The sequence below is a fragment of the Pongo abelii genome, chromosome 4 (assembly GCF_028885655.2).
Source record: "Pongo abelii isolate AG06213 chromosome 4, NHGRI_mPonAbe1-v2.0_pri, whole genome shotgun sequence".
NCBI lineage: Eukaryota > Metazoa > Chordata > Mammalia > Primates > Hominidae > Pongo > Pongo abelii.
The window spans coordinates 135,669,856-135,686,707 of NC_071989.2; the positions used below are offsets into that span (position 1 = coordinate 135,669,856).

Below are 16,852 nucleotides of genomic sequence, written 5' to 3' on the forward strand. Positions count from 1 at the left end.
CTAATTTTTCCTTCTCTATAGAGTCAGCTATCGGACAGCCTATCGACATGGGGAGAAGACTATGTATAGGCGCAAGTCTCAGTGTTGTCCTGGATTTTATGAAAGTGGGGAAATGTGTGTCCGTAAGTAAGACTTTCACCCGTTTGAGATTCGCTTGTTTTTCCCAGTGCTGGTTTGCTTCTGTTAGTGGCAGCTGAGACAGAGGCCTGGGGAGATGGGTGTCTTGGAACGTTCCTTTTCCCTCTGGTTGCTACTTTTCCTTGGCTTATGTAATGAAGGAAACATTAACTCTGTCCTCCTGTCTTATCCAAAGTCTCCAAATGAATGTTGCTTAAGGTGAAAACAGCTGTTACGGAAAGATGATTCAAGGCCGGATGTGGTAATGTAAATTATAATTCTTCAATAAATGTCTCATTGGAAATTGGTCAGGACTCATTGGATCTGGGTCACAGGAAAGAACAGAGACCTAACTTTCCCGCAGCTGACCTGAGTCAACTTCCGAGAGGCCAGCATATTCTTTTCTGCTGCATAGAATGATGAGGCTTATTAAATGTACAGGAGTTTTCCCATTAAAAAATGACAATAAGTCTGCCTCACAAAATAGAACTTCTTTTCATTGTCATTTTCCCTCTTCTCTACCCTCACCACTTCACCAATTCATTCTGAGATGTCTTGAGAGAAGTTTGGTATCTTATGACACACTTCAGAGAATCCTAGAATATGAGATGCATGTGAGATGCAGTTTGCAATTGAGATTTCTTACTATTGTGTATAGGTCACTTAGAAGAGAGATCATTAAAGACTATTTTATTTGAGTATTATGGCTCAACACACAGCTAGAGGGACAACTCTGCTTTCTGAGTTGAGACGCTGATGTTGAGTAGCATAGAGACAAGGTTCTGCTGTAATTTGGAGGCACCAGGAATGACTGGGTAGATCTCAGCTTAAGAATCTGGGGAGCCCAGTGATATCACTGGTTCTACCATCACTTGGCTGGGTGGCCTCAGATAAACCATTTATACCTCTTGGAGGTTCCTTTGCTGTCTCAGAGATAGGGCTTGGAATAGGACATGTCTCGTCTTTCTTCCAACCCCTGGATTCTATTCTGTATGCAGACAGGGGCAGCTCCTTAGCTTGGATTCAGAATCAGGGCTATATTTAATAATACATGTTCATAGAAAGAAAAATTATAATATGTAACTAAGCAAAAAGAAGAAAATAAAAATACATTGTGAATATTTTTCCTGGTCAGTAATTATACTTCTGTAACATATTGCAAATGTCAGTATATTGTTGCATTATAAATATTTGTTTAATCAATCTCAGCTGTTGAATGGTCACACAATTTCCAAGTTTTACCTATTGTAAACTACTCTAAAGGACATCATTGTGGTTAAATAATTGTTCATATCCTTCATTAAGTAAAGATAAATTCCTAGCAGTAGAATTGCTGGATTAGAAGTGTACATATTTTAAGACTTTTGGTGTATTTCTAATTTAAATACCCACCAGCAGTAAATGAGAATGGCTTTTTGCTTATACCCTGAGCCAATCTTCCTTTCACTAATTTTTTCTTAATTTGCATGTCTTTGATTAATATTGATGCTGAATAAGAAAAATTACATGTTTATAATCAAACATCTTAGAGAATAATCATGAGCAGATCTCAGTGGCCCAGGCTGATGGGAAATTTTCAAAAGAAAGCAGCGTGGAGTGCACACAGGGGTGGGGATTGGGGAGGCCTGGCCACTCAGGCTGGCCACTTCCCAGAGGCCTTCGGTGACATTATCTTGATGCCCTTACCTGGGTTCAACCTTACAAGCACAACCATCAACATACCAAGAGAGTACTTCTGTCTCCCAGCACACATTTCTATTAACCCAGGGGTCATAGAATTTGTATATGAAGCCAGGATGCTATTTTCCTAAGTCACACAAAACTTGGAAAGGTGCTTGTGCCTGTCTTCTGGCCATACCTTCTCTCCTTGAAGGCCTGGCATGTGGGATGCTAGATTTCGCTGGCAAGCTGGTGGGGGAGTGTAGATCCAAGCAAGCTCAGTTAGAGAGACAGCTTTAATGTTTCCTGGCATAAACTGCACTATTCAACACCTCTGTTTTTTAACTCAGTAGTGCAGCCCTTCTTAGAAAGTTAGGCAATTCCACTGCACTGTCATGCCTGAAATTACATGGGTAAAAATACGTTTTCTCTCCTGCTAGACAGCTTGCAAAGCATCCCCCAAACTGCTTGAATGGACACCTCTAGCATTTGCCTCAAAAATTCTCCTTTTTTCTAGGCATCTTGCTGACCAACTGCCCCTGAGACTGTAACATTTTTTCCTCTAGATATGCTAATATATTTAATCAGCTTACTCTCTAGTGTCACTGGCCTGGGAGCTGTTGGTCTATGGTCTCTAAAATATTTTGTGTCTCTCCACTCTGATGTCTTGATTTCATTGCTTCCCCCCACCCCCACCCCACCCAACAATTGTTACGCTTCTTTGTTCTTGGAGGTGACTCCCAGTGACTTTCTGTACTCTTCACAGCTGGCACAAGTGAGACAAGCTTGTAGATAGAGAAGGAACAAAGAATACATGATTCTTGTTTATGTTTTCATAGTCTCTTTTTTTTCTACCAAGTTTTGCTGCCAGACAGATAACATGGTCACCTTTCTTAACTGTTTCTAGTCACCAAAATACATTAAACACAGGAATTAGTCATCATTTTAAGTTAATTCTTGATAGTTTACCTAGAAGGAAAACAAGGATGATTTAATGCAAATACCTGTATTTGAAACAAGTTTCTTTTATGTACTCAAGTAGCACCTTCAGGAGAACAGGTCCTGTCTTCCCCTGCCTCCCCACCTCTGTTTCATCCTGCCCCACCCACTCCTCCATGATAGATCCCACTGTAGATGGTCATTCTGGAGGCTTGACATGGAACTGCCAGCTGCCTCACCCTCTTTCCACAGCTGTCTGAGGTTTCCTGTGGGGACCTGGCCGGCTGTCTTCGCTATCAAGTGTTAGTAACATGTCCTTTTGGTTCTCATCTTCCCCTCATCCACTCCTCCCACTTTCAGAGATCAGAACACTTCGCAAATATTAAAAGTAGCTCTTCATTAGAAAATTGTCAGGGATATGTATGCTGAAGAATCATCTTCTCAGGGCCAAGCATGGTGGCTCATGCCTGTAATCCCAGCACTTTGGGAGGCTAAGGTGGGAGGATCTGTTGAGCCCAGGCATTCGAGACCAGCATGGGCAACATAGGGAGACCCTGTCTCTTAAAAAAAAGAAAAAAAGAGTCATCTTCTCTAGGCTCCAGAGACTTTGCTGAAGAGTGGGCTGCCAGTTCAGAGTCAGCTGTGGTTAAGGAAGGGGAGCTGAGTGGCCTCCAGGAGCCAGGCTCACCTTGTGAAGGAGTCTATGGAATAGTGCCCGTCTCAGAACCATAAGGACAGCTTGTAGATGTCACCAGGATGGTGGTAGGAACATGCAGCTTAGTTTAACTTGTATTGGGAGAAAAGTAGGTTTCTATTCTACCTGTCCATGTAAAGGAAGTCATTGTTCCTTTATCATAGTCATTTCCTGTTTCATAGGAAAAATCAGACTCAACACAGTGGATTTAATTCAGTTGAATAAAACATGCATTGATTGACCTACAATGTAAAAACCAGTGAGCTAGACCCTAAAGATTATGTATGTGTATGTATATATATATATATGAGCCAGACACACTTTCTGCCATCAAAGAGTTTTGAGGTCTAAGTATGTTTTTTAATGCCTTTCAGACAACAACAAAGTCATAGTTAAGTTTATTGTGTGCTTACTATGTACCAGGTATATATATTATCTTATAACATTTCTAAAACATTATGAAGCAGATATAATTATACCCATGTTAAAGATGAGGAAAATGTGGCTTTAAGAAATTAAATAACTTTTTTATTCTGATCAATTGGTGGTGGGTGGAGGAGGAAGATGCAGATATTTATGCTGAACAGAGAATGAGATACTTTACTTAAATAAAAGAAATGAAATTGGCAGAGTAGCTTATGAACCAAGGATTATCCAACTCCTGTCCATGTCACATGTTGTCAAGAAATTCTCAGCTGCATCTCATTACATGACTTCAAAGATTTAAAAAAACATATGTATTAAATAATTTTGCCTTGAAAAAAAATTGAGAAAATTCTCTCTTCTCTATGTTCAATTCCATCTCTCTTTTTAAGGTGACTAAAATCAATAAAAATCTCTTTTCTTTTGAAATTGGATTTTTAAAAGGTTCTTGAAAACAAAGAACTTTAGAGAAATTAGGTAAATAGATCTCACACATGCGGTGATTCTGTCTACATCGACCAGAGGACTGATGGCTGACCTTACAGGCATTGTTGGTGGATATTCAGGATGGTTGTTATTGCTGCAGTTTCTAAACTTTTGGGAAATTTAGCAAGGCAGCCTAGTCAGGTGCTCCTGCCTTCTCTGTACTGTCAAGGTTCCAGGGAAAAGGACAGTAGCTCAGAAAGATCCTGAAGATTTTAAGTTTCATATTAATACATTGAGGGCCAGAGCGTCCTGGAGTTAGTCCTTCATGTAGATTCATATGGAAACTGTCCCAAGACGAGGCTCTCATTTCACGTTTATGTGCAATAGAAGCAGCAGGTGGTCACTGAATGGCTCTTCATTCTGTCAGCTGTGGAGATTCTTGGAGAAAAAAACTCTAGTTTTCTTGTGTTTAGAGCATGATGAAGAGACTGGCTCTGCTTCTGACTGGAATGAGCACACAGAACTTTTGGGGAGGCTGGCAAAATGCAGATTCTGATTCCATGAGTCCAGAGTGGGAACCAAAGGTACGCATTTCTGCTGAACCCTCAGGCTGTGAGGAAGCTCCTGGTCCACAGAGCAGACTTTGAGTAACAAGGCTGTCTGTCTGAAAGACCAATGCATGTCATCAGGCAGGAAAGACCAGAGCAGAGAGTGTGGGCAACAGTGTGGTTAGAAGCCTTTTCTTAGAATGTGGTTAGAAAAACAGAAAGGATTGGAAATTTTTAAATTAAAATATTACTAGGACAGGAAGAAATCTGTGATTCCTTGTGGTGGTTTTACTCTGTTTATAAATTTAATTAGACTAAATTTGTTCATCCTTCAAGATTAATATTCTTGCCTGATCTGTGGTAAGAATTTAGGCATGTTTCATTATTTTTGATTTGGAGATTTTTCTTTTATTTCCATTGTTTTTTAAGGAACAGGTAGTGTTTGGCTATATGAATAAGTTCTTTATTGGCGAATTCTGAGATTTTGGTGCACCCATCAATCGAGTAATGTACACTGTACCCAATGTCTAGTCTTTTATCCTTCACCCACCTCCCACGCTTTCCCTTAAGTCCCCAAAGCCTATCGTATCATTTGTATGCCTTTGCATCCTCATGGCTTAGCTCCTACTTAATAAGAGAGAATATTCAATGTTTGGTTTTCCATTCCTGAGTGACTTCACTTAGAATAACGGTTCCCAGTTCCATCCAGGTTGCTGCAAATGTCATTATTTAATTCCTTTTTATGGATGAGTAGCATTCCATGGTATGTATGTATGTATGTATGTATGTATGTATGTATGTATGTATCTGTCTATCTATCTATTTGTCACATTTTCTTTACTTGTTGATTGATGGGCATTTCGGCTTGTTCCTTAGTTTCGCAATTGCGAATTGTGTTGCTATAAACATGCATGTGCAAGTATCTTTTTCGTATAATGACTTCTTTTCCTCTGCTAGATACCCAATAGTGGGATTGCTGAATCAAATGGTAGATCTACTTTTAGTTCTTTAAGGAATCTCCACACCGTTTTCCATAGTGGTTGTACTAGTTTATGTTCCCACCAACAGTGTAGAAGTGTTCCCTTTTCACCACATCCACACCGACATCTATTATTTTTGAATTTTTTGATTATGGCCATTCTTGCAGTAGTAAGGTGGTATCATATTATGGTTTTCATTGCATTTCTCTGATCATTAGTGCTGTTGAGCATTTTTTCATATGTTTGTTGGCCATTTATATATCTTCTTTTGAGAATTGTCTATTTATGTCCTTAGCCCACTTTTTGATGGGATTGTTTGTTTTTTCTTGCTGATTTGTTTGAGTTCCTTGTAGATTCTGAATATTAATCCTTTGTCAGATGTATAGATTGTGAAGATTTTCTCCCACTCTGTGGGTTGTCTTTTTACTCTGGTGATTATTTCTTTTGCTGTGCAGAAGCTTTTTAGTTTAATTAAGCCCCATCTATTTATCTTTGTTTTTGTTGCATTTGCTTTTGCGTTTTTGGTCATAATAATTTGGAGAATTTTAAGTACAGGTTGAGTATCCAAAATGCTTGGGACCAGAAGTGTTTCAGATTTTGGATTTTTTCGAGTTTAGGAATATTTTCACATCCATAATGAGATATTCTGGGGATGGAACTCAAGTCTAAGCATGAAATTAATTTATATTTTATATACATCTTATACATGTAGCTTAAAGGCATTTTTATACAACATTTTAAATAATTTTGTGTATGGAACAAGATTTTGCCTGTGTTTTGACTATGACAGGAGCTCAGGAATGAAATTTTCCACTTGTGGCTTCATGTCAGTACTCAAAATATTTTCAGATTTTGGAGCATTTTGGCTTTTGGGTTTTTGCATTAGGGATGCTCCACCTGCATTAATAAAGAAATCCTCAGAGAAATGAAATCGAGAAATGTCCAGAGGAATGAAATAGTTGTAATATATGTGTGTGTGTACATATACATGTGTGTATTTGTATATATGTGTTTGTGTTGTGTGTATGCATATATATTGTATGTTTTTTAATGTCACAAAACTGCCTCTTATAAAATTGCTATTGATTTAAATCTCAGTTCTTGAACCTAAATAAATATTGATCCAAACACATTCCAATATATTTTCATTAACACATATCAGTTTTTATAATAAATATTTATGTATTTGAGAGACTTCTGTGGTTCTTCATGGGATGGCTTAGAGTTAACCAACACTTTTTTGTTGTATACATTAATCCTAATGCATATATAGGAACTATAGTTATGTTAGGGAGATAGAGAAGCAAGAAGTGTGATTAGTTTAAATGTTTATGGTTGAGAAATCACTGGATACTATTCTCTGCTTTCAACATATAACCATCATTTGACTGTAAATGCAAATATGGACATCCTAAGTGGAGTGCACATGACCAATGTATAGTTTTCCAAGGAAAACTGTTACATTTATTGTCTCTCCCTTTTGGCCTCCAGTAAAAAAAAAATTCAGTTCAGATTGTTAACATAGAATGGAGAAAACACATGAATTAAACCTAGGTTCAAATCCCAAAGCTACCCTGCATGTATAATGTCCCTGGGCCACAATACCCTTGATTTCTGTGAACCTCACTTCTTAATCTGTAAGATGGGTTCTCATGCCTATTAATCATGCAGGGTTGCTGTTAGGATCTAGTAAGATATATGAAAGTGTTTTGAAAAATGCAAAAGACTTGCATGTACAGTATTAACTAACTGAAAGTGATGGTTCTGGACTTGATTTTAGTAGTATTTGTGATGTTTGGATTTCAATTAGAAGATAAGAATTCTTCTGCTGTAGCTCTAAAGTTGAGTAAATATTAAGCCATAAGATTTTCATGAAGTTTAAAGTAATTCTCATGGCAATTCTTTATCACAAATATCAAACTGACTTGCTAAACTGTGCACCATGATCCATTTACTTATATCCATGTGCTTATGACTACTGTGATTAGAGATAATAAATATGATCAAATCTTCCTTTCTAGTCATATAAAATGTATTGTCTTTTGCTTTTCTCTCAGCAGAAGAGTGTCCCTGAAATGAAAAAGCCTGCCTTCTTTTTCTGATTCTAGCTTTGTAACAGATGTAGCTATTTTAAAATGGAAATGCAATCAAATTTAAATGTGGAATTATTTTTATATCAAAAATACTTTTTTGATTTTTTTATCTCAAACTACAAAGGCAATGAATTTTTCGTACAATAAGCCAGATCACCCAAATATGCTAACTGCTATTTAGTACTTGTTAAACGTGAAGTTTGTGTGCTTCTGTATGTGTGGGTGGGTGCATATGTGCACACACATATATGCAATATAAAAAAGCCTATTCAGAGCTTTACTTTGTTTTTAATAATTAGTATTTGATTTGCTATAGTTATAAATCCAAAAACATAGTTGCTTCTTAAGCAAAATTCAGCTGACAGATGTTTCATTCATCGGTCTAACAAATTTAACAAACACATTAAGAAGACTTTGACTAATGTTTTACAAACTTAAACACCTTCAAGTTTTTAAAATGGAATTCGTACATTTAATAGATTTGATTTTCATTTTAAATAATTCAGCTTCCAGGCTGACAAACCTTACCATATACTTAAATAATTTTTGTAAATCTAATAATTCCAACTTACAAATAAAGTGAAATCTTATGAACTCTAAAATGTTAAAATATAGGCTGGACGCGGTGGCTCACGCCTGTAATTCCAGCACTTTGAAAGGTGACAAGAGCGAGAATCCATCTCAAAAAAAATTTGTATTAGTAAGATTAAGCTTTAAAATAACATTTTAAAATCAATTATTCCAGTACACATTTAAAGAATAAAATGAGAAAGCTGACCTTTTATTCTACATACCACATTCTCTTAAATATTATAAATGTCTTCTTAAAACTAAAAATATGAACGCTATAGATTTTGATTCTCTCTCACATTTCTGTGCTTAATTGAAAATCTTCACAAAGTTGAAAGATAGTTGCCTTCTAAGCATCACCTCATAATTTTTGGTTTAATTTTTAATATAAGTTTGGTAGTCTTTTCAATTCATTGAATTTCTTGATATTTATTTTTATTATGGTAAAAACACATGACATTAAATTTACCATTTTAATTATTTTTAAGTGTACCATTCAGCAGTATTAAATATAGTCACATTTTTGTGCAACATATCTCTAGAACATTTTTGTCTTGCAAAACAGAAACTCTAGACTCATTAAACGCTAACTACCCCTACCCACCTCCAGCCCTTGGCAACCAACTTTCTACTTTATGTTTTTATGATTTTGACCACTTTAAGTCCTTCATATAAGTGGAATCAGACAGTATTTGTCCTTTCATGACTGGCTTATTTCACTTACCATAACCATAATGTCCTTGAGGTCCAGCCATATCATAGTAGCATGGGACAGGACTTCCTTTTTTTGTTTTTGTTTTTTTTGTTTTTTTTAGGCTACACAATATTTTTTCTGAAGTTTTTAAATATCAGAGAACATGGTCCTTGACTACTACCTCGATGGAGCATACTGAACCTACCACCTGTTCTAGATGGCATACCCTGTATTCATTCAATGTAAGACATATTATTTCCTAGTACTAGTTTCAAATTAGATTAGAACTCTCAATCCAGTTGGCTACTCTGATTGATTAAATTTTTGTGCATATCTTTGGTCATTGAGATATGTAAATATTGGCCTAACTACCATGATAATTGGCAGAATTATGTATTCTTTTCATATAATTCTTATATGAAAATCTTATAAGATGTGTGGTCCTTTATTTCTTGTAAATGTTAAAATGATAACCCATTGCATTTTCCAAATTTCATGGCTATGTTTGGAAGTGAAATCACAACCTCTAAGGTCATCTTGTTCACTCTCTTCCACTTTGCCTTTGGGCTCATCTCACGTATAGTCTGAAGTTACACCAGCAACACTGGTGTAGCGCTTTCTCCAGGGTGTTAATTTCATCTGCAATATCAGCAATCTCTAGACACTTTCCATTTCTTTGTCCCCACCTTTCAGCCTGCCCAAGGCTCCAGATAGTTCTCTAATTTAGAATTTTGATCTTGTTCCTAAGATAAAAATATGTATAACTCAAGTTGTCTTGAATATTGTGTGTCCCAAGCTTGTCTGTTAATGTCTGTTCCCTCCCAATTGCTGTGCCTGTCTTGCTTCACTTTCTCCTTCTTTTCTCCCTGCCCCTTCCTGTCCTCCATTCCTTTTTTCTTCCTCCCTTGGTTCTCTTCCTCCTTTTGTCTCTCCTCCATTTTTTCCCCTCTTCTCTCCTTCCTTTCGAAGCAGCAGGCACATCGAAGACTGAAGGATGAGTAAACCACTGTTGATGTTCTTTAGGGCTCAGTCTGTCCTAAAGAGAAGGAATGAAATACAGACTGCGGAAGGAAGGGAAAGACCCTTGGGCCCTTCCCTTCTCAACAGTGCTACTCTGTTTATCAGAAGTAAAACACCTAGGCCGCTTCAAAAAAGACATAAATTTGTTGTATATATTTTTTTCATTGATTTTTAAAAAAATTTTGAAGTTGTAGTTTTTGTGGATACATAGTAGGTGTATATATTTATGTAGTGTATGGGATATGTTGATACGGGCATACAATATGTAATAATCACATCAGGGTAAATGGGGTATTCATCACCTCAAGCATTTATTATTTGTGTTGCAAACAATTCAATTATACTCATGGAGGTAGAGAGTAGAATGATGGTTATCAGAGGATGGGAAGGATAGTGAGTGTGGAGTAGGGGGAAAATGGGGATGGTTAATGGGTAGAAAAAAATAGAATGAATAAGATCTAGTGTTTGATAGCACAACAGGGTGATTATAGTCAGTAATAATTTAATTGTACTTTAAAAAATAACTAAAAGAGTAAAATTGGATTTTTTTGTTGTATATATTTTTTAATTACCTAAAATTATTTTTCATAGTGAAGCTATTTTTTTATCTGTGTAAAAAACTGGAAAACAGATGAGCAAAAAGAGAAAATAAATCATTCACAGTCCTGCCATTTTTGTTTGTATCTTTCCAGATATATTTCCATTTCTTTAAATTCAATATAAATTTGTAGGTTATGCCATGCATATTTTTTGTAAGCTGCTTTATTCATTTGTATTATATTGTAGACATATTTTCTTGTCTATAAATTACATCTAAATAATAATTTTATAATTACATTTTACTATGTTAATATATACTAATGTTAGGCACACATAGTTTTGCAGCTACAGGGAGCATCATTTTATTTACCCCTTTGCATGTGTGAGTGATTCATACGATAAATTATTTTAAGTGGAATTTCTGGAATTCCACATATGAGGTATGCATACTGTATCATTTAGAATTAGATTTGGCTATGTAGTGCCTAGAAGTAGGCAAGCCAGCAGGGGACCCAAGCAGTTTTTTACCTTTCTGCTCCACCATCTCTTTGTCACATGCTCTCGCCAAGCTACAAGGGCATCTTTATTCTGCCACTCCTGTAACTTCACACTACACATGGAATGAGCTCAAAGGCAAGGTGGAAGAGAGTGAACAAGACGACCTTAGAGGTCGTGATTTCACTTCCAAACATAGCCATGAGACTTGCAAAGTGCAATGGGATATCGTTTTAACATTTACAAAGGTATGGTCTTCATTTCCATGTACCATTGTTGACCTCCACACATCGTCAACAGACGGAATAGGTGGGAGAAATAGGCAAATGGCAATGGCAACTGTTTCCTAAGGAAGGTTCCTAGAAGTGATCATGTTCCTTTTATATCCCACTGGTTACTTGGTCTCACCAAGCTGCAAATGCATCTTTAGTCTGTGTGGTCAGAGGCCCAGTAAAAATGTATATAAATATATATATTTCTGTGGGAAGGGGAAAATGGATATTGGGAGACAGGAATAATCTTAGCCACATTTTAATGCATTTTGAGACACATTGCCAAATTGCTGTCCAGACAGGTTGTAACAACTTCCATGCCCACCAGTAATGTATGAAGGTGCCCATTTCCTTACATTTCTGCTGACCTAGGTGTTATTATTGCTTTCAACCTTTTGGGTGAAAAATTGTACCTAGCTTTATTTTGCATTTCCTAATTATTAATAATGCTGTTCACTTTAAAAACTTATGTTTATTGCCGGGCATGGTGGCTCACTCCTGTAATCCTAGCGTTTTGGGAGGCCGAGGCAGGCAGATCACCTGAGGTCAGGAGTTTGAGACCAGCCTGGCCAACATGGCGAAACCTCGTCTTTACTAAAAATAAAAAAATTAGCTGGGCCTGGTGATGCACACCTGTAATCCCGGTTACTTGGGAGGCTGACACAGGAGAATCGCTTGAACCCAGGAGATGGAGGTTGCAGTGAGCCAGAGCCGAGATGGCGACATTGCACTCCAGCCTGGGCGACAGAGTGAGACTCCGTCTCAAAAAAAAGAAAAAAAAAGGGTTTTTTTTTTTTTTTTTTTTTTTTTTTACCATTTGTATTTTGGCTTTAGGGCCAGGACCAGGGTGGGAGATACAGTGAGACTGCCTTGTTCTTCAGAGAGCCATAAGAACAATGAATAGAAGCAACAAGGGACAGTGGCAAATGAAAGAGAAACAGGTTGATTTGGGGGCTGATAAAGAAGACAGTTTGAGAGAGAGACTTTACTAACATATGCCCCAGAGAGATCAGTTCCCATGGATGTGCCCAGCGGCAGCAGGAGGCCCAGGCCCTTCCTAGCGCTTGCCCTCATCGACATCACGGATGCTCGTTCTCTCCTCACCCCATAGTTCCATTAGGCCTCCTTTCCCAAGACCTCAACTGTTTGCAGTTTGCAGGGATGATCTGGAGCCAGGGAAATTTCTTGTCTTCTCCTACTACCTACCTCTCCCATGAGCATTGTGGATAGAGGAATGATCTCCGATTTCTGGCAGTGAGGTAAGCTCTTGGCAGTCCAAACTGATATGTGAATGGCTTGACCTATGGAAAGGAGAGAGACTCGTGATCCCCACAGTACTGTGGTTCATTCAGGCACATGCTGGAATAAATGAACAACTATTGAGGTTGCCTTAGGGACCTAATCATTATTTACAACATTATAACTCCAAGAAAATTTACACAACTGGTTTCCAAACACATCTTTGAAACCCGACCTCTTAGCATGTTGGGGACTGCTTATAGATTTAGTGACATGGGACTTGGAAAAGCTCACAGGAAAAGCAGCAGAAGAGCAGAGTGGGAAGTTGGCAGCTACCCTCTGTGGGAAGGATTGGTTAATCCAGAGAGAAGGCTGGCCATACATTCTCAGTCGGATGTTCTTGGCTTCATCTCCACTGATGGCAGAGAAAGCGGATCATTGTAAGCAGGGCCGCTTGCAGCAGAATCGTGAATGGACAAAGGAGATGGCCAGGGGTCCCTTCTCCAGTCCAGCTCCCATTCTCTTTGCCCCACATGCCTTGTCTTCTCCTGCTGGATACTGCTGTAAAGGAAGGGACTGTTTTGATGATTGTTTTCTTTGGGGTAGACTTAAGTCTGCTAACTCTGTTTTTGTTAGATGGAGAAGGTCAAACGCTAACTCCAAGTTCAAGTTCTAATGGGGGCGTCCAGGCAAGTGTGGCTTGTAAGAAAGACAGAGGGAAGAGGTTTGGGGACTGGGTAACCCACTTTATTGCCTGGCAGGCCAGCTCTGATGGTGAGAGATCAGTTCCCATGGATGTGTCCTGCCTGTCGTTGGCACTGGTTAACAGAACTTTGGAACCGTAAATAAGAAGCCTTAACTCCCACACACTGAACTGTATATGATTTCCTGTTCTTAACAGAAAGGAGTGTGACAATCGATTATCAGAGCAGTGAATGAATATTCACAGCTGATTTTTGACTTGGCCAACTTTATGTAAAACTGAACTGGCTGTGGGCAGATAAGGAGCTGGAACTGTGGTTGGTGTTTATACGAAAAGTAGTTCTGTAGATGAACTTTACTCTTGTTTGAATGTCATGCTTCAGAAAACAATGGGTTTTAAGCCCAAATTTTGAGGCGAGGGCTTAAAAACACCTGCAGCTCACTAACCCAGGACTCTTTTCCTTCCAGGAGACAGATAGGCTACACAGGTGGCACTTTGGGAGTCACAATAACTGTTTGCCATATAATACGTTTTTCTTTATTTCTTCTTTTTTTATATTGGAATATTATGTTATTTTAGACTGGAATTAACAAAAAGCTTTCTTTTGGGAAAGGGAGTGCCATCTCTTGGAAGTGGCTGCCTGGAACATTGTGTTTAGAAGGATTCTGAGGCTGTGTCTGGGCTGAGAGAAAGAGCAGAGTGACTCACTAGTGATTTCTGCCACGGGATTGGAGTGGCAGTGGGTGGCCCGAGTGTGCCTCATTTGCCATCCGTGTATTTGACTGCATAGTATCCTGTGGCATTCTGGAATCATGGAGATATCAACTGAGGCTCCTGAATCACACACCTGGCCAAAGGCTCCTGTTATACCTACGTCTGTCATTTAAGTGGGAAGTTATATTTACTGTTCTTGCTATTGTCCCCAGAAAAAAATCAGCTTCCTTTGTGAGCTGGAATATTTGACATGCTTAACTCGGGATCATATTGTCAACAGTTTTGTGTTGGGGATGGGAAAGGATTTTCAATGGCTATGTTTTGCCTCAGTGTCAGCCACAGGGGGGTCTGATTAGCAGAGGGATTGGCAGGCTTGAGCAAATTGGGCACGGCTTCTGGGAAGAGCTGAACTGAAGATAGTTTCTTTCCCTACCTTACAATTATGTGAGGACACATTTAATTATTTATCCTGGCTTTGTATCATTTTGGTCTTTTCCTGCTGAAAAGTTTAGGGCCCAGATTCTTCAGGCTGAGAGGAGCTTCAGTGCAGGGAAGATGCCTTGTTTTGGGGTGGGAAGAGTTAGCCTTCGGCAGAGGTCTGTTTAGGGGAGAGCTAGGCTCCTTGAGTGGATTTAGGGAAGCAAAAGGAGAGCTTCAGGAAAGGAGGAGTACCTCTTATTGGAGTTCGAGGCAGACAGAGCCTTCTGTTTTGGATTTGTTTGATTCTCTCAGGCTTGTTTAATGATAAAATTGTGATCTTTTCAAATATTAAAAAAAACCCAAAACTGTAGTCTTTTGATTCATTTAAGCAGATCCTTTTGAGTAGAGATAAAAGTGAGACAATCCTGTTAAGCTAGTCAAAGAGAGCCTGACTGACAACAATCAGACGGCATGTTCCCAAATATACCTACCCATGATGCCCTCCCTGCCACCGGCCGTGGATTTTTTTCCTGTTTCCATAGGGACCCTGTACTCTGTTGCTATGGTGTCCGACGTGGTTCAGAGGAACCTACCAGTAAATACAGGGGAAGGCCTTTTGTCCACATACCATGCCAGCAGAAATTCCAATTTTCCCACACATCTATCGGAACCTAAACTGCTGCTTTCCAGTTTGGGTCGTTGGTCTCTGCTAGCAGGGAAGATAGGAAATCTAATAAATAACACAAGAAACCTTTGTTGCTTTACTGATTGACAATGCTTGGTCAGTGTTTAGGATTTTATAAATAGAAACTAAGAATTTAATTTTTTAAAAACCCAATATAAATTCAAGATAGCCTCAATCTAAACAGAAGGAGATCATGTCTGCTGCCTATTTTTTTTTTTTTTTTTGCTTGAGAAAGCCTGACTTTAGAGTTCCATGGAGACAGGGTCAAAAGGAAATAATGAAAAAATCCTCACCTTATCTCTAGAAAATTAGTTCCTGAAATTGCAGTCTTTGCAGGACAGGTAGAATTTTTACAGGCCTAATAATTTAGACAATCCCCTTGCAGGGATAGAAAATGGCTAAAATAAAAGCCAAGAACTGAGAAGCAATTTTTATTGTACTATGGTTCAAATCTTTTCAGGACAAAGTAATTTAAAAATAATGGAAAAAACACAGTTTGATCTAAGTGACCAACCACAAAACAATGACATGACCAGGTGGTGACAGAACTTGCATGTTTTTAGTCTGGGATAGCGACTGCCAGCGCTGTTACAGATAATCCAGTGGTAAACCTAGTGCATCCATCTGGGCCACACACAGAGATGCTAAAGGAGGGAGAGATTGATGCGCTGGTAGAATCAATGCTGCACTGACATTCTTCTTTCCTTTGGTTGTAGTAATATCTCAAGGTCCAGACCTATTTTGTTTATTGATAACCAATTCTAAAAAAGGCTGGAAGAAAATCAGAGAGCTCAAAGAGATTAAGACAGAGAAACTCAGACTTCTTGATTCAAGTGACAGAAGGCAGCATTAGCTCAAGGTGGGCCTCCCTGACTGGCTGGCCACATTGGAAGGGCAAAAGTGGTTATGGTAAGTTTAAAGATATGGCCGTCAAAGTAATGGAGATTTAAGCTAAAAAACAATAGCTAAGTTAATTTATTGTACTTAGCACGAAATTGAGGGACATAAAAGGAAATATGCCACCATGAATGAAACATACTTGTTGATCCAGGGAGGAGAATAGGTTTCCAGAAACTTGGATCCTAGGCATTATCTGTAGTTGAATCCCTCTAGTGTGAGATATGGAATACTCATCCTGCAGAATTCACTGTTGCATTATCCAATTAGTTTGGGAAATGCAGTATGTTGGATCCCCTTTCTTGAAGATTTGCTTCAGCCTATTAAAGGCTCTGGGAATGCCTGCAGTAAAGGCACATCTCAAACTTTTTTGACCATGGAATTCCTTACTCCCTATACTCACTTCCCTTTTCTTTCCCCAAGAACATGATGAAAGAAATAGTTCTCAGAATCTACTTACTTGGAAAACACTGCTTTGAGGGATTTTGTTTTCTATAAACATAGACTGGGTAATTTTAAATATTTATAATTTATTTGAGACTCTTTGGACCTGTAATTTCTTCTAAGGACAATTATATTATCTGTTCTAACAACTCAAGAAAGGGAAAGCTTTAGTTGAGGCTGGAAGGCTATGATAGATACTTCCTTACCTTTGCTATGGCATGGAGGAGATGCATATTTTACTGCCTCATTGGTGGGGACAACTTCTTCTGGACCTCTCCCC

General features: G+C 38.4%; 1 protein-coding gene across 4 annotated transcripts in view; it reads left to right on the top strand.

The window, feature by feature from the left end:
* The window catches only part of MEGF10 (multiple EGF like domains 10), a 244,996-nt gene that overhangs the window by 116,142 nt on the left and 112,002 nt on the right, over window positions 1-16,852 (top strand). For all 4 annotated transcript variants that reach the window (XM_054555890.2, XM_054555891.2, XM_054555889.2 and 1 more), the window contains one exon: window positions 22-122. In XM_054555890.2, the coding sequence (XP_054411865.2) occupies window positions 22-122 (101 nt within the window). The remainder of the gene's footprint in view (window positions 1-21; window positions 123-16,852) is intronic.